The sequence below is a fragment of the Poromitra crassiceps genome (assembly GCF_964638095.1).
Source record: "Poromitra crassiceps genome assembly, chromosome: 18".
Lineage (NCBI taxonomy): Eukaryota > Metazoa > Chordata > Actinopteri > Beryciformes > Melamphaidae > Poromitra > Poromitra crassiceps.
This window is the reverse complement of record NC_139636.1, coordinates 17,321,892-17,347,093: the sequence shown is the minus strand read 5'-3', so window position 1 is coordinate 17,347,093 and position 25,202 is coordinate 17,321,892. Positions and strand designations below refer to the sequence as shown.

The 25,202-nt window shown below is 44.4% G+C and overlaps 1 protein-coding gene across 3 annotated transcripts in view; it reads left to right on the top strand.

Annotated features, from left to right (window-relative positions):
* Positions 1-21,509, top strand: part of LOC310792594 (excitatory amino acid transporter 2-like) — a 41,136-nt gene extending 19,627 nt beyond the window's left edge. Inside the window, exons 2-11 of one of the 3 annotated variants that reach the window (XM_083654306.1) lie at positions 8,147-8,286; positions 13,352-13,504; positions 14,218-14,468; positions 15,095-15,245; positions 15,449-15,575; positions 15,962-16,195; positions 16,739-16,933; positions 18,338-18,472; positions 19,002-19,272; positions 21,309-21,509. In XM_083654306.1, coding sequence (XP_083510432.1) covers positions 8,157-8,286; positions 13,352-13,504; positions 14,218-14,468; positions 15,095-15,245; positions 15,449-15,575; positions 15,962-16,195; positions 16,739-16,933; positions 18,338-18,472; positions 19,002-19,272; positions 21,309-21,380 — 1,719 coding nt within the window. In that variant the 5' untranslated portion in view covers positions 8,147-8,156 and the 3' untranslated portion in view covers positions 21,381-21,509. Of the gene's footprint in view, positions 1-8,146; positions 8,287-13,351; positions 13,505-14,217; positions 14,469-15,094; positions 15,246-15,448; positions 15,576-15,961; positions 16,196-16,738; positions 16,934-18,337; positions 18,473-19,001 lie in introns of all 3 variants that reach the window. The other 2 variants (XM_083654305.1, XM_083654304.1) reach the window with 2 other exon arrangements.
* Positions 21,510-25,202: the final 3,693 nt, after the last annotated feature.

The window sequence follows — 25,202 nt, the reverse complement described above, 5'->3', positions numbered from 1 at the left end:
TGAGATGCATGGATATGCAGGCGATGGACACGTGTTAATCAATTCCTTTGCAGATATCAACAACTCTGCATCAATAAAGAGTAACTTGCCAGATACCGTATGAATGACTTGAAAATAGAATACAACAAGAATAAGAGTGAGAAATGGACGGATAACAATGTTTCTTACATGTTGGTTGAAGTATAAAGTTGCCTTTATAACCATTTTGTTTGAGGTGATGTTGGAGAAGAAAATGTGGGTTGACTTAACTGGCTTCAATCGAAACAAAGCTGTGAGGCTTTTTCCAGCCAATGGGAAATTATTGTTCCTCAATGAGCCTCACTCTAAAGGCCAAAGTATGCTCCATTTACGTACGAAAATAAATAGGCACGTTTCCAACGTTGTAACTGTCACTGCCCAAAATAGTTTCATGCGTCTTTCACGTTGGTATCATGTTAAGCAATACATTCACTAGTGGGCAGTAGAGAGTCAAATGTGTGTGTGTGGTGCTGCTCCGTAAGCTTCTAGAAAACGTGCAGAATTACGCACAAAATGAACGCAGAGTACAGACAGAAGGCTTTGTACGTATCTGTATTTAACGTTGAGCATAATTGGGCCTTTAGAGTGTTGTTTTTTTTTAGCAACTGAAGCGCAGTAGCTACAATGCTGACAGAACATGGCAGATTCACATGACAGACCACGCACCTATCTTTCACTGAAGGCATTCATCCCCGACAGCCATCGAGGGATTCATAATTGCGAGGCGTCGACTGACAAAGCTCTCCCTTTCTTCACACGGTGGAATTTATCTGCCACTTCCTATGCACGGCACAACCTGAAGTGTTTGCCCAGAGCGCCATTTAGGGCCTTTTTCACAGCTCCTAGGCAGCATCTCTTCCCACTGCATGGCAAGTGGCTGTGAGGCCCCCGAGGGGCCACAGATATCCGGGGCCTGGCTGGGCTCCAGTTGTCTTTACCTCACAGAGCATTGTGATGCGCCCATCATGAGAACGGCCACCGGGCCCCTCGAGAGTCCAGTGGGAAACTGGTGCGCCCATTTACATCTCGCGTGTTTCCCCTCGGCCCGAACTAGACCAGTACAACCGGACAACTGCTCTAAAATGCTAACTTGCTGTTATGTAAGCGCAGCCACACCGTTATCTATGCCAGTAGTGCCGGTAGAGTTGCATTGTATGTCTGACTGCAGCTAATGAATTCTGCAGCATTGAAACTACAGCAAGAGTGGGAAAGTGTTAGTTAATCTGCTCTGGGTGGGTTATTTTTTTTACTTTTAAAACTGCTTTGTTTAGTCTTTGAATGTGTTTGAAAGCTCCATTACTCCTTAGTCTTTGAAGTACAATTTCCTTTGCCCTAAGGTATCCAGTAATCTATCAAGCTGTAGGCCTACTGCATCTGTGTGTGTGTGTGTGTGTGTGTGTGTGTGTGTGTGTGTGTGTGTGTGTGTGTGAGAGAGAGAGAGAGAGAGAGAGTGTGTGTGTAGTGTACTTGTTTGTGTGTGTGTGTGTGTGTGTGTGTGTGTGTTGTGTGTGTGTGTGTGTGTGTGTGTGTGTGTGTGTGTGTGTGTGTGTGAGAGAGAGAGAGAGAGAGAGAGAGAGAGAGAGAAAGTGTGTGTAGTGTACTTGTTTGTGTGTTTGTGTGTGGCAGTGAGCTTCCTCTACCCCTTCTTCCCCTTCTCTCTAAGCCTCATGGCGTTGCTAGGACAACCCCTCTGGGCCCTCGCTGCCTCGCGGCTCCTCTCAATGCCAGCGCTCAGGGAACCTCCTCGCTCCGGGAAGGCAGCATAAAATCGGGATAATCGCCGTCGATTATGGGACACAATGGACTGCCGCTTCTGAAAGATTCATTCATCCCGGAAAAAGAGACTGTGGAGGGGGCAGAGGCAAAGAGGGGCGCCTTGGTCCCCTCCGCTGCTCTCCCACGGTGGGCACAGCCATGACATCAGCGGGCTGAAAGGACTGGCATTCTGGACATGCCCGCTGGCCCCCCCTCACCCTCCGCCCCGCCGTACCCTCGTACCCCCTCTTCCACCCGCTTCGACCCTCCTCCCTCCTCTTCTCGCCCCTGCCAGTTTGGATGCGGCGCTTGGCCGGGCGAGTTGGGGCCACCGCCGCTGTTTGCGTGTGAAACAAAGGCCCTCAGAGGGAAGAGAGAGGAAGCGGAGAGCTTCACATGGTCCTAGCCAAGAGCAGGGATGGCTGCCTCAACCGTCCCCTCGTAGGCCCCTCTTTTGGCTTGGAGGTGGTGCTGTGACCCCGGTACCCCCCCCCCCTCTCTCCCCTAGTGTCCCTCCTACTCCCCCTTGTAACCCCTTCTTCTCTCTATCCCACTCTCTCTCTCTCTCTCTCTCTCTCTCTCTCTCATCCTCAAAATTATCCCTTTCCCCTAGGAGATCCCTTTGAAGGGCACGTCAAGGGATTTAGGATGAGTGATTTCTCATGACACAACCTCTGCTGACAGAGATGGCATTCCTCTGGCTTTTGTTGTGCGTTGGGTCATTTGTCTGCAGAGGAAACAGCTTTCCAACACATTTCCCTAATTAGACTGATGCGATGCTGCTCAATACGTTGTGAAGTCCCATGCTGCTGGGAGTGCTGGAGAACAACCAGCGTGACGCCAGCTTCACATGAATCACATCGCCCATCACCGTCTTCACATGAATCACGTCGGCCATTTGTGCTTTGGACTTTTACTTTCCGTTGAATAAGGGGGAGGAGTCTATATGTGGGGATGAGTCTGTTGAAAAAGGGGGATGAGTCTGTTGAAAAAGGGGGATGAGTCTGTTGAATAAGGGGGATGAGTCTATATGTTGGAGCATTTGTGACTTGATTTTGTGGACCTGAAGTTTTAGGCCACTATCGAGTCTGAGAGTTGGAGCGTTTCTTCTCATTTTAGAGTTACAAACTATCTAGTGGGAGCATTACTGTCTTCATAATTCTTTTGTCAGATATTGGCATTGGTTTCCTCTGATGCTTTCGTCATAATAGAGCTGAACAGGCACGTGACATTTCTTGCCCCGGAAGTGAGTTCCCCATTCATTTTCTCCATAGACATTTAGAAAAATCCTTATATAACGAGTTTTAAGGCTGGAACAAAGCCAACCTGTGACCTACTGAATCGTGAGTGACCATAAAACATTTCAGTTGGAGCAAAAACAAAAAATAACAAGCTGGGGAAAAACATCCAATTTAATTTTTTTTAGAAAATGAATGGGGAACTCAAGGGTAAAGCGTCCTTCCTCTCAGTAGCATCCCCCATGTGTGACCCACTGGGAGCCTAACCCATTTGCGCTCACCTGATAATACTTACATCATGTTTCTCCCTCTGAAGCTCTTGAACCGGTGTGGTTATACGAGTGACATAATACTCTGCAGTATAGCTACGGAGAACACGAAAAACATTAACCTTTCACCTGCTGTCCATCAGGATGACCTCGAAGCCTCAAAACGCCGGCATTATCGACGTTAAGTCGTCCGTCCATCTATCATTCCTTTTGGCCTTTATTCCCTTCTCAGAAAAGAGGCCACTTTACATCAGCATTACTGCCCATATTGTGCCATTAGCGGGCCGGGCATCATCACGAGCCGCCTGGCTCTCACTGGTCCATGTGGGCGGGATGAGTCTGCGAGCTGTGCTCTCTAGGGGGATTACAGTGGAGGGACCCTGGGGGATTTGACTCATAATCTCAGAATATTGACTCCTCCCTCCACTTCTTTTTGAGTGTGTGCGCGCGCGCGCGCGCGCGCGCGTGTGTGTGTGTGTGTGTGTGTGTGTGTGTGTGTGTGTGGTAGCCTATGTGCGTGTTTGTGAGTGTGTGCGGGGTGGAGGGGTGGGTGGGCGGGTGTGTGGGTGGGTGGGTGGGTGGTGGTGGTAGGCTGTGATGGGTAGACATCACGATGGGGCAATTCAGGTTGCTGTGGCTGTGACTCGGTCTGTCAACTCGTCTGGTCTGTGTCGCCTGGGTCTGTCGACTCGTCTGGTCTGTGTCGCCTGGGTCTGTCGACTCGTCTGGTCTGCGTTGACTCGCTCCCCTCTGGATGCTTTGGGAGAGCTGCTGGCCAACTGACAGCTGCTAGCGGTCAGCGGAGCTCTCCGGCCGGCCGCAGGCTGATCACTGGACCTTGTCTGTTGACATCTCCGACAACAAGTCTTCATGGAGCAGTTGTGATTCTACCATCAGTTTCTTTTGCTGATTCATTCTTAAATACCAAAGGCTGGAGGATTTGACTTTAATGTATATAGCACTTACCTCAACTGCAACAGAAATGAAGTAAGTACTAACTACGCATCCCATTTACACTCCTGTAATTATTCTGCTTTTCTATTTATTGTTTTAAATCACTAATTCATTGCTTTATTATTTGATTAGTTACAGTCAACAAGTCCGGTCATTACTATTTTATACAATGTTCTCGAGGCTGTTTTATGTTTGTAGTGTGTAAGACGTGTTATTATTCCAAAGGAAAAGCCCGTTCATTGTTATCAGTGAATATGGAATTATTGCAGCAGAGGATTGCAGCGTCCCTGAGGTACTACTGTATGTCACGTGAGGTGACACCGGCTCTTGTTTTATTAAGACCTTCATCAATTCTTCATGTCTCTATGGTTCTGTAATGCAATTAATCTGACTAAGCTCTGAGCCAAGATTAACCGCTTTAGAAGATGATCCCGTTAGAGACCGAGGAGAAGAGACCTCTGGTTGTATGTAGTTACGTGTATGTGTAACGTGTGTGTGTGTGTGTGTGTGTGTGTGTGTGTGTGTGTGTGTGTGCGCGCGCGTGCGTGCGTGCGTGCATGTGTGTGTGTTTGTATGTATGTGTACATTCATGTTTATGTGCATGTATTAATTTGTGTACGTGAGCATACTAGCCAAATATAATGTGAGATACAGCAAGGAGCATCTTCTATCCACTTTCATATAATTTGCAACATACAAACCAAATATATATTGTTATTTCCATTTGCTGTCAAATGACTGTTTCACTGGCAAAATTCCTGTCTATTCACTGTCATCTATCATTGGGCCCATGTTCATATATCTCTGACTTTGTGGGAGCAGATCTAATGAGAAGATCATGACAGAATCATTTCCGGCCTCTATGACACCAACGTCTGCTCCCTCTCCCTCGCTGCTAAAAATAGTGAAATGGAGAGAAAAGGGAAAAATTCAATTAACAGCATTCATCAGTCTTATGGAATGGGATTACTTGGTAATGTTCTTTTTTCCCCTCCCTTTCTGGAGCTTTTTGAACTCATCTATCCATTTCCCCCCTCTGTAGTATGGAAACATTCGTACAGTATGTGTAGAGTGTAATGATGACTACATTTTGCCTGCTGTTGGCATGTATTTTCTTTATTTCACACTTCACTTTGAAATTAATAAGAGGAGGATAGGACTGGTCCATCTGTGTGCCTGGAAGCTGGCCAGGTGCTCTTCCTATAGCCAAGCTTCCAACGCAGCAATGCACGAAGTGGGGGGGGAGGTCTGAGTGTGTGTGTGTGTGTGTGTGCGTGTGTGCGCGCATGCATGCATGCGTGTGCGTGTGTGCGTGCATGCATGTGTGTGTGTGTGTGTGTGTGTGTGATTATTAGTGACTACTTGCACAACAACAATAGCACCATAAAGAGCCTTTTTGTGGACAGGAAGTTTTCCAAACGTGGCCTATTGATCTGAGCTCCCTGTCCTGCTGCCTTTGATCGGCTTTGGGCTTTGAAAAGACTTGACAGGCAATATGATTAATATCTATCAAGTGTTCTCACTTCATAGTGGACTATGGGGGAAGGGCACTTCATAGTGGACTATGGGGGAAGGGCACTTCATAGTGGACTATGGGGGAAGGGCACGAGGACAACAAATATTAGCTAGTCTATTGAGACTTCCATGTGTGACTTTGATAGCGCTAACCCCGGGGGTGAGGTCAGAGGTCAGTCTCAGTCACACATTTGTTTCCTCTTTGCAGCTCTTTGTCCCTGATCACTGCGGACCTTTTGAATGGGCTTAATGCAGATGGATGACAACACAGAGGCGTTTCCATCTCCGTATATTGACGATACAAAGAAGTGTCAAACCAAAGCAAGACGATTTGATAGATTATTCCCACAACTCGGTATGCAGAGGAAGAAGAATTGAAATGCTGTAAAGGACTCTCTCTCTCTCTCCCTCTCTCTCTCTCCCTCTCTCTCTCTCTCTGTATGATGTTATCTTACACCTGCCTAAGTGCCATGTGACAGACACAGCTGGCTCACTAACAAACCCATTCACACCTCAGCAGAACCAGAGGAAACTAGTCTGCACACAGCCTGCGATGGCAAATCACTTTTCATTCAATTAATTAGGCCGCTTGACTCATCTCCCTCGCACCACAGTGAGGTTTGAATTCTCTGTCACACTGTGGTGACAGAAGAGAGAGAGACACGCATAGAGGAAATGGCATGACGGCACATCAATCCAGACTGACAGTAAACTCAAGTTGGCTGTAACTCCCCAAACTATGAAGTGGCTTCTCTTGCATCGTCTTACCTCCCTGCCTTCTCTCTCCATCTGTTCCTCTTCTCGTCTGTATCTTAAGGCTGTCTCCAGAGACTCTCAGGGGATGTCTGTGTCTGTCTGTTTACAGTTTGAGCATATATATATATATATATATATATATATATATATATATATATATATATATATATATATATATATATATCCCGTGTTTGCAGAGATGATTTGTGCTGCTCATGCAACATAGATTGAAATTTAAATGCATGCTTAATTTCGGTGGGCTTGAAAGCAGGTTGAGTATTTCGAATTGTTTGTACAGTGTGTACTGCACTGTTCATAACTGGGTGATGATGTATTATGTAATTTAATCCTTAATTCTTTATGCTTTCTTATTGGGGCATGCTGGAGCAGTGGTAGCGCTGTTGCTAGAAGGTCCTGGGTTCGCCTGGGACGCTGTGGGCATGTCCCCCCATGTCTTCAGTGCCTAACTGCCCAGGTGGGCTATCTTGTAAAAGGGCCTTTCTGTGTGGAGTTTACATGTGCTCCCCGTGCTCCCCTAGGGCTCCTCCATATAACATTGGTATGGACCCCTACTAAAAACATGCAGAAGTTCGTCATCTGACCAGTGACGACTACGACAAAAGTTGATCCCTGGGCGCTGTACCGAAAAGCTGCCCACTGCTCCTGGCTGCCCCCCGGAGGAAGGGCATGCCATGTCTAGATCAAAAACGAGCAGAGACTGTAATTCACCGGCCACCGTCGGCTTGTGTGTGTGTGTGTGTGTGTGTGTGTGTGTGTGTGTGTGTGTGTGTGTGTGTGTGTGTGTGTGTGTGTGTGTGTGTGTGTGTGTGTGTGTGTGTGTGTGTGTGTGTGTGTGTGTGTGTGTGTGTGTGTGCGTGCGTGCGTGCGTGCGTGCGTGCGTGCGTGTGTGTGGCCCCATGCATGTGTTGCAACGGGTGTAAAGACAGGTTTGTCCGTCTGGTTCTTCCGATTTTGTCATTTATATTACATAATGTAAACATTTTAAATGCAAAATGAACTTTTTATTCATCAGTTTGACATGTTTTTAAACATACGCTATTATATCTCTCAAAATAACTGAAGGGAAATACAGTGGAGAATCGGCTCTTAGTAAAGTGATTTGAGATGCTGTATGCCTCGAGCATCGCTCTTAAGGGAGTTCTATTTTACAAGCAGCAGCTCTCAGGCAACGAACAGTCGTCTTCCATCTGTTGGATGCTATAGTAACCATGGCCAGCGTTGGCGTGACATTGTGCTTGGCAACCCACTTTGACGCTGAACACTTTTATGATGTTCTGTGTTTTCTAACATACAGTACATCATGATGTTCTGTGTTTTCTAACATACAGTACATCATGATGTTCTGTGTTTTCTAACATACAGTACATCACGCTAATCGCTTCTCAGATGCCTCATGAAGGCACACCCGGATCTCATTTGCATATTATGGTGATGTGTTTTGCAGTGGAGTCGACATAAATGCATCGCCTTTTTCTCCCACTCGTTAGCATGGAGACACAACGTGAGCACGTGATGTATGATGATGAATATTGCTTTATGGCCAAGAGTGTGCATGTTTTATTCATTTGACATGTTGTGATTAACGCCTTGTTTCCTCTCTGCTCTCTCTCTCTGGCACAGTGCCAACAGTATGCCTAAGCAAGTGGAGGTGAGGATGCACGAGAGTCACCTGGAGCCCATCGAGGCCCGGCCTCAGAACAAGTGTGCCCTGCTCTGCTCCAAGCTGTTCAAGAACCTGCTGCTCACGCTCACCGTGCTGGGTCAGTACTGACTTCTGATACACCACTTTCCTTCTTTCAATCTTTTTCTTTCTGTCTTTCTTTTTTATCAATTTATTTCCTATTTAAAAACGGTTAACTCTAGGGCTGGGCAAAAAAAACTATTGAGATGAAATATTCCATGTCAGTCGATATGGATAATTAGGCTATTGATAATTTTTAATGACTCATAAATCAAATTGTTAGTCACGATTTTGCTAGCAAATAGTGACATCATCAGTGACATCAGGGAAATCGTGACATCATCAGTGATGTCATAAATCCCACAACATATCGTCTCCAGGGTCGAGCAGCGAGGGAGGTCAGCGTGCTGGCTGGTCTGGGAACACGGAGGATAGGAGAGCGAGGTGGCCGGAGGGAGGAAAATTGAGGAGGGGGCGGACCCCCGAATCTGGAATTTGTGTAATATTCTATGAGAGGCAGCAATGTGCCGCAGGGCATCCAGTCTGCCGGAAAGCCATTAGAAGAAGAAGAGGCATCGTCTCCAGTCTGCACCCTAGAAATCGAGCGCGCTACAAAGGGACATCATCAGTGATTTGTGATGCAAATTGTGAGATCATCAGTGACATCCTCAGTGATGTCATACATCCCACAACATGTTGCACCCATGGTGCATCGTCTCCGGAGTCTCGAGCTCGCGTATCGCGCGAGATTGCTAGTTTTGAATAAAGACCACGAGAAAAAAGGTTGAATTAACTGCAATACAGTACAATTACAAACACACATTATTAAACCATTATTCAAACCAATAACTAACAGCAGTCAATGTCAACCTTCCCATCCTTAGCAGTTACCAGTGTTTCTGTAGTGGTGACAAAACCTTATAGCTACATATTAGCAGTCTGAATTAAACTGAAGCTCCCTGCGTTGTCCGCGACAAACTCCCTTTAAGAATGATGATGTATTAACAATCCCTTACATGTCCGTAAAAACACATAACTCTAGAAACACAAGATAAAAGTCATCATGTAACGTTAGACAATTCGGCATCAATATCTTACGAATATAATTGGCCGGCCGATGCTGCGGCGAGGCGGTGACCCACAATTGGCGAGCGTGTCTGCGAGCCCGCGAAACGAGGCCCGGTACAAATGAGCGCTGCCAGTTCAGCGGGTGTGCCAGCGAGGGGCGCTAGAAAGGAGCGCGCAATTTCTAGTAATCCATAAAGATAAACGAGAAAGACGAGGAAAAGACTGACTTAAGACAGCTCGGACTGAGTTTTAGCCATTTAGCTTAGCAACCGACCGGGTGGTGGGACAATCTGCTTCCTGTTTACACCGGCACGCACATGCCCAGTGTACGTGAATGGTCATGTGATATGCGTTTTCAGGCGTCTTAGTATGGACGGAGATTATTCCCGAAACACCGCTGAAATGCTCGCTTTCCTTTTAAAACGATAGTTTAGAACGAAAATGGGTGAGTGAAAATATTGAATATTGTGTTGTATTGATGAAGTGTCTATCACTGATTGCCCCGCCTTAGTTAATTCAGAGTTCAATTATTCCACTTGCTGATACTTTGGAGAGAAGTAGCAGAAAGTAAGATGACTGGGTGTCCTGACCTTCCCCAGTACTGTGCCACCTGTTGCTCTCACAAATAGGCCTACTGCTGGCAGCACTGGCCACCCAAATAGTGTGTGATGGTGCATGAAGAAGATGTAGCCGTTACGGGGGTCATTCACTCACTGCACCACAGGGGGCATTTTAATGAAAAGACGAAAGAAAGGGCACTAAAGCAGTGATGTCATTTCCCAGTCGCCGCACATTTGTTTGAAGTCGCCTGGGTTTAGGTTTTTAACCGTTACACAATGTCTGTGTGTGTTGATGGCTACGTGTTATCTGCCAGCTTCCCTTTGTTACCGATTTATTCACATGCATGAGCATTTCATGTGAAATCACATGCGTGAAAATGTGTGTATTTCTTTGTCTGCGTTTAGGTGTGTGTGTGTGTGTGTGTGTGTGTGTGTGTGTGTGTCTGTGGACACGCTCATATGAATGTGTGGGCGTGTTGTAATGTGTGTACATCTCACATCCCTTGGCTGTCCCAAAGCAAAGGAGCCAGCCTGATCACCGATCATCTGTCAGCCGGCAGATATGGGCCTGAATGAGGGGTTTTACGAGAGGGGCCGAAGCGAAGGCGCAGGAAATCCAGTGCCATCCAAAGACCATTGGGTCTGCAAAAGCCACAGGATGCTGCTAAGACTAGCGGGTAGATGGAGGCACAGAGGACAGACAGCTCACTAACGTACAGAAGCTAGAGGGGACTTGATTACAGAGTGTGTTATGAAGCGGCCTCTCGGGGCTCTGTGATCTTTGGCAGTGGTGTGGTGGCAGAGGAAGTGCAGCCCTCAGCGGGGCGGCTGGAGCTCTGGGCCCGGGCCTTGCCTTGTCTGGGCTGAGTGGGACAGACACAGAAGCAGGGCTGCGGGGGGGGTTGGAGCACACAGAGGTCATCTGTGCTGTTGGGGCAGAAACAGTGTGTGGCAGGAAAAGAAGTGGCCGTTGGGAGAGACAAACAACAGGGGGTCAACAGGGGACTTTGTTAGGAAGGGACTGAGCTTTTGCAATGTCGCTGTATTCAGTTGAGACTGTTGGAGACTGCATGGATGCCAGAGGTCAGGTAGGGCTAGCAACTAGTCGACAATATGTAGGGAAGCGGAGATGATCCAGTGTGAGCAGGGGCATACTGTAGTCAACGAGTTGACTCGCCTATTTTCAGATCAACTGTATCAATCAATGAGGGGAAACAATATTTAGTCCAACGACTCACCTTGGAGAATTGACCCACCTCTGTAATTACCACTACACCCCTGAATGTAGGTCTGAGGTTAGGGTCACTCAGCTGTACACCTGGGTGATAACCTGATTCAATATGACCACTTATCGTCTTGCCGGGAGGGAATCTTTAATGTGATTTTGCATACATGAACTGTATGTATATAGTGCATACATACATCTGATAGATGCACCTGGCAAGGGGGAGGACAGGCTTGACTGTGCAATATGCCCTAACCCGACATATTACACACTACATCTTCTAAATGCAACTGGGATACATCATCAGTGATGTAACCTGGGGTCGTTGGGTGTTTGGGGTCTCACAACGTCATACACACTCGCCCAGGTGACCCAGCCGAGGCTAATTACGCCTTGGCTTGTATCCCAGCAGCAGCCACTCACGGATCTGACCACTTAATCTTCCTCTGCAATGTTTCTAGCGGACGGGTCCAAGAAACCCCAATCCGCTGCTGTGGAATTACTCCGCCGGAACATCAGTGCATGGAGAGTCGAGGGCACTGCGGTTCTTCCGGCCGGGCTTCTCCTTCGTCTCACCAGGTCTGCATCCTCCCGGCGGCAGGGGGGGACGCCTAGAGACACAGGCCTGCGCGCTGCACGTCATAGTTCTGCGACGAGCAATTCACACTTCTGGGGGATGAATGGTTGAGAGGATTTCCCTGATCCACTAGCAAAAATCCATAACGCCCATCCATCCTGGATTACGTTGGTGCTTGCACAGTTTTTCAGTAGACTCACCGTGGCGTTTTTGGATTTCTTCCTCACGAAAGAACCAGACTGGGTTGCTAACCCAACCTGTACCGGGTGCCGTCTCTTTCCGGCCCGTCAACTGACTTTCCAGTAGTCACCAAACTATTCTTGGTTGTCACCTAGTCTATTCCTAGGCGTCACTGGCTAGGGGGCGCCAGAGATCAACAGTGCATACATACTACATGTATGCACTGTTGCATATATATATCAACCATATCGCCCAGCCCTACCTCCTTTTATTGGATCCCACAAGACAGAAATTACTCTTCTTTTTTTGCCCTTCCACAAATTGAAAAAACGGTTCTAAAAGCTGCTGGGTGTGCAGCAGGGAGTCCAGATGCTGCACAGAGCCAACTGACATGCTGCCTCCTGCCTAACGCTTCAAACAGATCTGATCTTAATCCTCCGTGAGCTCCTCTCTCTCTAGGTTTCAGTTTTATCTCCCCCACACACTGTCCTCCCTAAGCTTGCAAAAAGGCAACCTCTTACACGGCGCCAAACAACTGAACTCATAAGGGGCAAGGGTCAGCTCTTAAAGTCGAGCTGAAATGGCATTCCAGAGTACCGTATTTAACTTCCTTATCGTGATGTATTTCTGAGTGAAACGTTGATTGTAGGCGGGGCCAGAGACTGGGAGGAATTTGATTGGACAACAGGCCGCTAGAGAGGCGGGACATAACGTTTGGGGAGTTTGATTGGACTGTTGAAAAATGCATCAGAAGAAAACAAAAACAAAAATGGACTCAGCGTCTGACAGCGATGAGTAGTATGCTAGCCTCGTTAACGTTAGCCTCCATTCAGGCAGGCATACCCCTCGAGCTAGGTGGAGGTGGAGACGAGGGAGAGGAGGCCGTACATGTTTGTGCCTTCCCCCTCCCCCTCCCCCTCCCCCCTAGCTCCGTGTCAGCACTGCACCGCACAGTTGACGGGGAATGAGTTGGAGATTGATTGACAGCTGTCGAAATGTTATAGTTCTAACTGACGTAAGCACACTGCAGATTTTGTTATGAATGAAGACAGCATGGTTGAATTTTGATGTGAAAAACCAACTAAATTGGATTTCCACAATCGCACAGAATGAAGAACTGCTTTATTTTCTCCAATTTGCAATGTTTTAAGGGTCTCATATGGCTCCATATGGAAAAATGTCCAGAAAACTATACTGCACCAAACAGATCATCTTAGAGGTCCTGCTCCCTCAAAACAGCGCATACTGTAGTTCATGTGGGGAGAGACAGGGTGGACAGTCCCACAGAGGCTGGACTTTTTTTTTTCTTTTTTTTTCCGCAACAGAATTCATAACTTTGTTTTAAACCGCTAAAAATAGCATAAACATTAACATAAACATTTGATTCAAATGTTACATCTCCCATCACCCCCCTTCCTTGTCACTGCCATCTCTAAATCTGAATTCATTCCAGTGTCTCCACTGTTTTCCAGATGATCAAATTTGACACAGTCTGGCTTTCTTTCTCTCACTGTCTCTCTCTCCATCTGTGTAGGTGTGATCCTGGGAGCTGTGTCAGGATGTCTGCTTCGCGTCGCCTCCCCCATCCACCCGGACATCGTCATGGTGATCGCTTTCCCCGGAGACATCCTGATGAGGATGCTGAAGATGCTGATCCTGCCACTCATCATCTCCAGTTTAATCACAGGTACAATTATCTGACCAAGTAATCATTAATCACAAATACACATAACGCACTATTGCTGTACAAGTATATTAAGGATTTGACTGGTTTTCTGATGCTGAGAGGACACATTTCAACCGCATATTTGGCATACAGTACATGTTACCAACATTATACTGCATCTTCACACAAGTGATAGTAGGTCTAGTCGACTAGTGCATGTAGGACCCATAGACATTTGCTGCAAACTTATTCTGGTCCAGTTGATGCTTTAAGAGGGAATAGTGAATTCTACACAATTATACCTTTCTTTGCATCTTGACCAGCCACCACAATACCGATATGCAACAAAGAAAACCCATCAACCCCCATACCACGGTAGGGGGCTGAAGAAAATGATGATGATGATGATGAAGATGATGATGATGATGATAATGATGATTATTATTTAACCTTTAATCCTACCCTTGCCTGTGCTGGCATAGTGCTAAAATTAAGTAAACAAAAAGATTAGGAGAAAGCTCTAGTATGAATGAATCCTGATGTCAGAACCACATGTGACAACATCATTCATTCAATTCCTCATTTCTCCCACACACGATGCACATGATCAAACAGCAGCCCTCTAATGGCTCTTTGCATTCAGCCTCCATGACCCAGACTATTAAGTCAACATTTCCATCCAATGAGATCAGGTAATTACCAGGCAAACACAATCCTGCTTGTTTTGGCTGCAGGTCTGGCCGGTTTGGATGCCAAATCTAGTGGTCGCCTGGGCACCAGAGCTATGGTCTACTACATGACCACCACTATCATTGCTGCTATCCTGGGAGTCATCCTGGTGTTAGTCATCCACCCTGGCAACCCCAAACTGAAGGAGCAAATGGGGGAGGGCGAGAAGAATGATGACGTGTCCAGCTTGGACGCCTTCTTCGATCTTATCAGGAACCTGTTCCCAGAGAACCTGGTGCAGGCTTGCTTCGAACAGGTATTGGATCACACTGGATCACATTATGAGAAACAGGGACAACACACAGTGGATCACAGTGGACCACGTGATGAGAAACAGGGACAACACCACCCGACTCATTGCCAAGCGTAGATCTTCAGCTGGTGCTAAATGCTCAGAAGTAATCAAAGAGCAGGAAAGACTGCTGTGCACACAATGAACCGTCATTTATTGTACAGATGTTTCAGGAATTAAATTTCATTCATGATGTGCAAACCATTCTTTTCAGTTAGTCCACCATGATAATTAATTACAGAAAGAATCTAGTTCTCCAAAATAACACTCAAATCAAATGATAAACCCTCACTGTTATTGTTGACATAGTTGGTGGCATATCATGGAATATCATATTTAGTCCAATATCAAGTTGGAGAGAATGATAAACTTGCATGTCAGCAAATGGATAGGAGTAGCAATACAGCCTCTACATAACAGAGGAATTCAAATGCACACAGAAAATGTAGTGCCTACTCTGTCAGTTGGGTTGAAATAGATTCTGAAAGAAGCAATTCGGCAAACGTGGCATCATTGCATAGGAAATATCATATTTGAGCGAATATCAATCATCCAGTTGAACAGCGATATCTTTTCCTCTTACACCTCAGATCCAGACCGTCACAAAGAAGGTGGAGGTGGTTGTTGCAGAGGAGGCCAACGCCACCACCATCATGGAGGGCTTGGTGGCTAACGTGACCAAGGAGCCTCAGTTTATCATCAAGAAGACCCTGCAGTTCAAAAGTGGCATGAATGTCCTGGGTATGTCACATGTCTAATTAGAAAATCAAAGCAGTAATTTCATTGGTGAAATGTTATAGAGTTTGAAAGTGATGTACAGCTGGACCAATCTAATGTTATCTCCTTGACTGTTTTCATCTCGTTATCACATAGCTCATACAATTATCTTAGTTGTCCACATTTGCATTCAAAGTTTTGATGGTATCTCTGATTTTCCGCTGCAGGTCTGATTGGTTTCTTTATTGCCTTTGGCGTCTGCATGGGCAAGATGGGAGAGAGGGCCAGACTCATGATTGAATTCTTCAGCATCCTCAATGAGATTGTGATGAAAATTGTCATCATGATTATGTGGTCAGTAACACTTACGGAGATCTCTCTGTATAACTGGGAAACTATAAATATGTCCCCCTGCTTTTAATTGCAATGATATACACTAACAACACAATCTACCGTACTTTGTCTGAAACACAATTAAACATTGTATCATTGTATTATGAATTTAAACGAAATAACTGCTTAATGTATTTGGTAACGCCAAGTCATTACATTAGAAAAGATTAAAATGATGTAAAGAGTCTCCAATACACTGACCGCATTGACAAGTGCGGTGCAAGTGCAAATTATATTATTATTATATTATTATATATTATTAATGTTAGTGGCAAAAGCTTTGTCTTCATTAGTGAAATGTGTTTCGAGCAAAATAGAGAGTAACAAAAGTGTTGTCTTCTTGCCAGGTACTCTCCCTTCGGTATTGCCTGTCTGATCTGTGGTAAGATCATCTCCATCAAGGACCTGGAGGTGGTGGCCAGGCAGCTGGGCATGTACATGGTTACTGTGATTATCGGCCTTATCATCCACGGAGCGATCTTCCTGCCCAGTATCTACTTCGTCATCGTCAGGAAAAACCCCTTCACCTTCTTCTTGGGGATCTTCCAGGCCTGGATCACTGCCCTGGGGACAGCCTCCAGGTCAGCATGAGTTAGGATGCTGGCTTTTTCCTGGCTCCTGGGATGACTAAGCATGACAGGAAGCATGATCGGGCCACGTAAAGACTGAGCCTATAGAGCAATGTGTTTTTAAAGCACCCCAAAATTCAGACTCAAGTCATTTCACTGTAAAAATGTGGGACTTCTCTAAAATTCTCTAAAATTATACTATAAAATGCTTGATTTTGGGTTCATGTGTAGTCAGGGTTGTCCTGAATACATCATTGTCAGAACTTGGGGAGCAATGTGTTTTTACGGCACCTCAGAAAAATAATAATAATAAAAAATAAAAATATGAAGCCATTTCAAGGTCAAAAGTGGGACTTTAATGTCGAAATTCTGTAAAATAATACAGTAAAACTGTTTGATTTTGAGTTTATATGCAGTGAGGGTTGTCCTGAAGTCAAATTATGTCAGTCATTATCAATATTCTTTTTTTCTTGCAACCAAAATGTCTACTTGATTTAATAGGGCAAATCACGTGTACCGAGCTAATGTGTGTCTGCACTCTCTTTGTCCCGTCAGTGCTGGAACACTGCCTGTCACCTTCCGTTGTCTGGAGGAGAACTTGGGCATTGACAAAAGAATCACTCGTTTCGTGCTACCAGTCGGTGCCACCATCAACATGGATGGAACTGCTCTGTACGAGGCTGTCGCTGCCATCTTCATCGCCCAGATGAACGGCATTTATCTGGACCCTGGTCAGATCATCACTGTCAGGTCAGAAGACATACTTGGTGGTTTATCTCTGTAGGAACATGTTAAACTGAAGAATTGTCCCAATCCTTCCCCCCTGTGGTATTTGCCTTTAATTACACAAACTGCAACAGTCGCTATTGTTATGGATGTTCTCGCAAGTTTGGTATCGATTCACCAGTGGCATAGTTTCTCACACACTAAGTGCCGAAAAGGCTGTTTGCCATTGAATACTGGGGCTAGGGTGGACGTAATTGAGCATATCTATTGTTAGAGAAAACTGCCAGACAAAAGATTTCACACTAGCGAAGGGGCAACGTCAGCAATATTGGAGAAGCTTGTCAACAGCTGAGCAAGATGGCTGACATAGAAAAATCGAAGTCATGTAACGGGCGGCGTAACAAGAATTATTTTAATTGTTAATTAAGGCAAGATGTGATAAGAGGTTTCGAGTGCACAAAGAGGTTAATGTTACCAGGCAAGCTCAACTTGTGTTATCTACCGTTTGGGCTGATGTGTGACCATTGATTAGGCCTATATATGAAATACTTATATCAATGGCTTGTCAATTGCTAGGAGCTCCACACTGTCTTAGCAGTATTAGCCCTGTACGGATACTGGGTTCTTCTAGCCTAACAAGAGGAATTCAGATGCAGAAAAGTCAGGCGGCCATTCTAGAGACACATTGCTAAGAAGTGTAGTGCCTACTCCTGCAAGTGGCTTTTAAATGGCTGCCTAAATCAGCAAGTGCCGCTGCAAAGTGGAGACATTTGGCACCAAACAAAGCAGCTACTTTAAAGAGGAAGACATTAATAGTGGAGCAGATAAATCGCCAGGAGGAAGCAACAACATGTGCCAAGGCGGTGTCTCAAGCTGAGCAGCGAGAGCAAACTGGGAACGCGTTCAGAGGAAGAAGCTTAGCTGGAAAGGACTAAGATTAGCTCTAGATTTTGGAGCAACCTGCTATGTGCTGCAGTCATACCAAAAATATCAAGCCCCCACATCTCCTGTATTCAGACATGCAATGCTTTGACATTATTCTTTGCATCCTTACAGAATATGTCAGACCACTCACAGTCCGTTTCTGCTAGAGTACTGTACCACCAGTCCCATGATGCTCTTCTGTTAATAGAGTTAGTCTAGGAGCCATGACCTTTGTCTTTGACATTTCCATGGCCTATCTATCCATGCACCTCCAATTAAACACCTACAGTCGTTTTCTGCATTCTCCCCCACTTTACTGGCTTCTAAAAGCTCACTTCATATGTAATGAAGGACCCTCTCTGACTCGCTCTTCAGCTGGTGCTCTTTGCAAAAGCACCACGTAGAATGAATAGCCTCTTCTGTAGTGATTTGAATATGATTTACGGGAAGGGTGTGGAGAATGTGACTGAGTGCTGCTCCGTGTGTGTGTGTGTGTGTGTCCAGTCTGACAGCCACCCTGGCCAGTGTGGGAGCGGCCAGTATTCCCAGTGCTGGCCTGGTGACGATGCTTCTGATCCTGACTGCTGTGGGCCTGCCGACCCAAGACATCAGCCTGCTGGTTGCTGTCGACTGGTTGCTGTGAGTTTGAGGACAAATACCCGTACTCAAATACTACAAACGTTATGAAATGATTCCTCTCTAACCTTTAATCGTACTCGTCCGTTTTGGTATTTCTCCTTCATAACATAGCAAATGTTCTTCATTGCATAAGTCAGTGGTTCTCACCAGGGGTCCTTGAGGGGGTTACAGGGGTCACCAGCAGATTGATGAATTGTTAAACTTCACCATTATTTCATTTAGAACACAACACAATAAGAATTCCAGAACGTAGAAGAATGAATTTTTTTTAATGTTTTGATGATGTTCCAAAGTACAATATGGAAAGTCATGGAATCCTGGACAAAATCGTACAGTATCCAACGATTCTCAGACTTCGGTTCAAGAGACAAAATCGTATAAGATGGGGGGGGTGGTGGGTCCAACTTGTGCTGAATTAGGGGTCCTTGATAGGACATAGGTGACAATCACTAGCATAAAGTATGCCAAATGATCTCCCTCTCTCCCAAGTGTTTTGATCTCCCTCTATCCAAATGTTTCCTCTGAACAGGGACCGGTTCAGGACCTCGGTGAACGTGGTGGGTGACTCGTACGGCGCAGGCATCGTGTACCACTTGTCCAAGGCAGAGCTGGATGAGCTGGACGCGCAGCAGGCTAAATCCGACGACATCGAAATGATGACGAAGACCCCGTCTTACTACGACGACATGAAGAACCACCACGAAAACAATTCCAACCAGTGCGTCTTAACCGCTACCGCTACCACTACCGCTTCTGCTAGCACTACCGCTAACAATTCAGTCGTAGTAGATGAATGCAAGGTACAATTAATGCTTACAGACAAAGAGACTTGTATATAACCCACCTTTGTGTCGCATGCTCATCCTGCACCTTTGCTTTATTCTGTTTCTTTTATTTCTTGCATCTTTAATGTGTGTATAGTTATTACAACAAACCTGAACCAAAAGAACAAATGCATGTGTATATTTAACTCTGGAATAGCAGCTTTTGTGTTGGAAAATACCCCCAATTTTCTGAAAGTAAAAAGGCAATGCGAAGTGGCTAACAATTTCTATCTTACAACATAGATATAACTTTATTTTTTTTATTTTTTTTATTAATGTATGCAAATTAGCGATGATTGAGTTTGAACTTTCTGCCTCACTAGGGCATTCTATTCAACCTAATGTGATCTCTGTAACCTTTAGCAGGTGACACAAAGGGAGAGCCATCTAATCCTGACTTGCTTCCTAGGAAATTATTAGGCAACCCTCCATCTATCCAAATTTTCCATCTCTTTTCACAAACTGCTTATCAGTTGCATTGGATAATGTTTCCCCTGATCTGCATCAGATGCTGCAGACAATTGCCCTTGATGATTTTGATTATTCTTTTGATTATTTAATTTATCAATTTGTGGTCAAATGATCATTTGTTTATTATGAAAAAATTCCAGTGCATTTCTCTCTGTCCATTCCACCGTCTGAAAATTGAATTGATTTTAATTCGTTTAACAGATTTTGTCTTTGAAAGGTCAGCCATTGCTGTAGGGATTAAATTGCAGAGAGAGAGAAAGTGCTATCGTGCCTAATTAGCACTGCATATATTACCTACGCCAACCGCCATGCTGTCACTGAGTCATTCCCAGTCAGACGGTTTTGCACCATCTGCTATTTCTGCCCATCCTGAGTGAGAACTATGTTGTGAAATTGAAAGCTAGCTTCCGTAATGTAAAACATTATTTATGCACTTTGAATCCCATCTTTTGAATGTATTCCTGGCTTTCAGAATACGATATGGGAGTTGGGGGTTCAGAGTGCTTGTTCTCTGACGCACACCCTGGCTGAAAAGGTCTACTGATGAGCCTATTCATTTATTAAAGGATGAATTTATTATAGGTGTTGCCTAGCAACGCTGGCAACCTGTCACACTACCGATCTGTCCATAGCAAAAAGCGATATGCTCACATATCTATTAATGGTCATTTGCAGATAAATGTGGCACAAAGGCTTGCTATTTCCAGTATCCATCTCCTCTATGTTTTTTCTGTTGAATGTGCATAGCTGTAAATAACATGAGCAATGTTTCTAACATGTTTTTTTTTCAAAGATGCTAACCATTGTAGACTGCCTTGCCAAATAGCTTTTGTACAAACTAGAACATAACAAAGCATTCATTTTGTAGTGCTTGTACCTTTTTTCTATTTCATCTATTTTGCATTCATTATTTATGTTTGTTTCATTGCCTGTTAAGTTTGTGGTCATCATAAATGTGTGGTCTGTTGTTCGCAGGTCAGTAAAAGAAAGTCTGCTCCATTCTTAGGACTGCCATAAGCATGATCAGCATCATTGGCCATCCTGGAGTCCCAGAATTCTTCCACAATTTGTCCAAGTTGCAATATAGCAATGATACCCCAGAGGGCGTATTCTAATTACTAAACTACCCCAACTCACAGTAGAGAACGTCCTCGAGGGTATTATGGCTTTCATAAAATGCTTATCAACATAATGTTTATTGTCTGGGGTGAAAAAGAGATACAAAAACAGGAGAAAACTTGCTTCCTTGTTACAACAGGAAGTGAGTTGCCATAGCAACCAATAAAGCACGGTCAGCCATGCTTTATTGGAATTATAGGCATGATTGGGATTGGAATGCTTTTTTGACCAATCGGATTGCTTGGCTGAAACTATCTCTTGTATAGTGTGTTGTAAATGGGAGCGCCGGATACTGAATCAAAGCATGCCGTTTTATTTAGGTTCCTTTGCTCCAAAGTGTCAAGTGAAGAAAGCTATTGAAGCGTACTGTTTTGTCTGTGCCTTGGCTCCATTGTTTAGATGTCCCTGCTAACTGCTTGCAGGTAACCTCGGCCACTAACGGCTCTGCTGCGGAGTGCCTGCTTGTTGAGGAGGAACCATGGAAACATGAATAATGGCAGCACAGAGATCCCCTGCTCCTGGGCTCCACAAGCTTTCCCACCTGGTGAAAAAAAAAGAGTGAACGAAAAAAAAAAAAATCACATGAACAGAACTACTAATTGTTTTTTTTATGTAGTTTAGTTGTTTTTTTTGTTTTTGTTTTTAATTAGTCCCTTTAAAGTTTTTTCTAACCGTCTATCTGACTGATAAGTAAATACTAATTCACTTAACCGTGAAATGATAACAAAGGTATATCTTACCTGTTAGAGCACTATTGCATGCTATAGCAAACGCTTGCACAACATACTTCAAGGCTTGGGGAGGGAAGGAAAAGAAAACAGAAAGAGTAACTAAGCTATTCCTAGTAATATACAGTCTACATCCTCCTCCTGCATTTAAAAGATGAGTGAAGATTAGTATGTGGCTGTCACAACGCCAACCAACTTATGAGATTCATACAGGCAATTCATCAGCCAGAGGATGAGTGGGAGCAGCATCGGTCGTGACAGAGTGTTTGTACTTGTAACTTTCTTACATTACACGCCTGTCAGTGCCATCACAATGTGCGCAGTATAGGACACCGCGCTTCAACTCAGTCTCTTCTGATCTCAGATGATAACCTTTGATTCTTAACGGGCAGAGCCTTTGAAGTGCGTTTGGCTGGATTTGCTGCCCATTATTGCCCACCATCCCTGAGGTCCAACAAACTGATGAAAGGGTAGGAGGCAGAGAGACAGAGCAGTAACGAATAGGAATACCCTGAGCCTGATACTCCACCATCACAGGTACTATGGAATTCTAAAGCACAAATCATACTATGGAGCCCTTGCTTATCCTTTTTTTCTTTTTTGTCTACTGTAAGGAAAAGGGACGTTTTTCCTTTATGTCGCCTGTTGACTGAGATATTGTGTATGACTGTATGTGTGTGTGGTTGTGTGAGTGTGTGTGTGTGAGAGAGAGAGAGAGCTGGTGATAAAAAAAAACATGACCAAGTCACTTATAGGGACCAAACAGGCAGGAAATCAATCATCTCCCAGAGGCCTTTGAACTGCCTCCATGACGTCACCGATGGCGTCTCAACGGTTTTTTCCTACACCATGCCCCAGGAAGTGATATCATGACTCTTTTGATGAGCAGAAAGCCTCAAACCTAAAGCTAAGAAAATCACTGCCCTAAATATGAAAAATTAAGCATTACCAAATCCATTTGAATATTGACATTATAAACGTATTTGTTTCCCTTTTCAAAAAATAAAATAAAAATTGTGATGCCAATTAAATTAAAAAGAATTAAATTAATGTGAAATTTTGACAGGCTTTTAATGTTCTGAATGAAATATAGCACAAGCTGAAAAATAGCACAAATAAAGCGGACAAATAGCACAAATAAGGCTGAGATGCCAATGTGCTTAATTTTAAATCAGTGACATATAAGTCATGCACATCATTGTCCCCCCCATTGACACTGATCCTCCCTCCAAGTAAGAATTAATTTGAGGAGCCCACTGTAAGAGAAACAGGAGATACTCAGGCTTCTATGTTAATTCATTTGCAGGGAAAACAATATTTGTCCGAAACCTGAAATGTTTACTTGCTCATGAGAGCGATCTACTTCCTCAAACGGTTTGCTGACAGTTATCTCTGTGCCGCACAACCTTTGAAAGCTTTCACTTTGAACACACTGACTGTTTGTTGCAAAACGCCTTTTTTGAAAGACACCAATTTTATAATGTGCCAATACGATGTGAGATGGAGTTTTCCCAAGACATTCATCAAGTGTTTTATTAGGGTCGGTTGTAATAAGCACACAAATCTTAAACATGACATTCCAGTGGTTGAATTATCCCGAAAGCACAGACACACAGTTATTATTAAACAGGGACAGAGCAAGGAACAGATTTAACCGGCAGAAAATATTCAAAGAACTGGAAGGAAAAGGAGTGCACCTCCTGGCTGTCAGATGGATCCTTGGCTTGCACACAGAGGCGGATAACACTTTTGAGGGGAGGCTTGCCAGCTCCATGTTTAGCCAGCCCCAAAAACATGAAGCAACCACATCTTCTCTAGACCACCAGAGCTCAAGACTGTTTCTACAAACCCTCGATGCTGCAGCTGCATGCCCATATTGGTCAGAAGACATTTCACACAGAACAGTTTCTTACACAGACCAGAATCACATACATTATGCCAGAAGCTTGCCAACCATCAGATGATACAAAAAATATATTCCAAATGGCTTAAAAAGAACTGCAAACACATAAACAACGCTGGACTTAGCTGGCTGCTTGTCTTTTTGAGCCCGAGTGTGTGTGAGATACGCTCTGTGCAAGTGAGATTTCGTTTTTTATGTCGGTGTGGATTCTATTTCTTTATCAGTATTGTCTCCTCTCCTGTCTTGTTCTTTTCGTTGTGCTTAATGACAACCTTGCCTTGAAGATGTTCACTTCGAACTGTGCAGTCGATTTGACCATGGAGACAAAACGCCACTTAAAGTAACACTAGAGAACTTAACCGGCACATAGCGCAGCACTTCTCATCCTTTAGTTGTCCTGAAACACATCCTCGGACAGACAGTTTCCACGCTGCTTTTTGAGCTTGTCTAACATCACACCACCGAGCGCACTCGTTCTGCTGCACACACTGCATGGACTGAAGTTACACCCACGCACACACATCGACACAAGCATGTACTCGCATAAGCACACGCACACACACTTGTTTTGTTTTTTCTCTACCACACATAGATACACGCACATACAGACACTCTTAAACCTGGAAGGTCACTACGTTGCTAAATGTAATCAGTGAGCTGCAGAGCACCCAGCAGGCCCCTTTGAGCCTGACCTTTGACCTTGTGATCTTCAGGAAAAACTTCTCCAGTAAGGAGACAATGCAGAATATAGTGTCACCAATGGGGATTGAGTGTTGGACCACTATTATGTTCAAACTCACGGTTTTAGACGCATGAGAATAAAAAAAATATATGATTATTTTTTTGCACCACTATCTTAAAAAAGCATGATATTTGAAGTGCCTCCTTGCACTTTGTGTATATATTGTAGGTAACAGATGTTCTTTTGTTTTGTTTTTTGGGAGGGGGGGGGGGGGGGTGGGGGGGCGGTTGATATGGTACGTAGGAGTATTAGTTTCATTGCTGTGACATTTTTTTAAATGTAATCCTCTAGAAAAATATCATTGATGTCCTAAATAAAGTTAGATTAGATTAAAAAAATGTATAGAGAGGAATTGTGTAATAAATTGCTTGTTTTTTTATTTTCTAATAGCTGTTAACTAGTTGTCTCACTTACCTGTCACACATCAATATATAAATATCTTTTTTGTATCTAATGTAAGCGTTTTGAATGTTTGTTACATGAAGATATAAGCCGTGTGCATTCATTTTCATTGTACATAAATAAATATATAATTGTTCTGTTCAGTGGCAATGCAGAATTTTCCAGAGACTACAGTGATCCTAAAGCAAACAGCGTTTGAATTGAGAGAAAGGAAGAGAGAGAAAGAGCAAAGGGGAAGTTTCTGGTTCGATAAAGGGAGCCCATACGGGATAATGAGTTGTTTTGGTGATGTGGAAGTTATACTGTGATATAAGGGTTTGCAGAAAGGGGGGGAGGGGGGGTAGACAAACCGAAAAGGTCAGATTTACCATGTGATGAACCAAGCGCAGCCTATTAGCTGAATTGACAGCTGAAAGAACAAACCAATATCCAATGTGCCCAAATGCCAGGCCTGAGTAGCCAATGCCTGTTTCAATATAGAACAACATTCCTCAGGTATCTTTACCTGGTGCATTTGAAGTGTTAAAGCAGCAAGGCATGA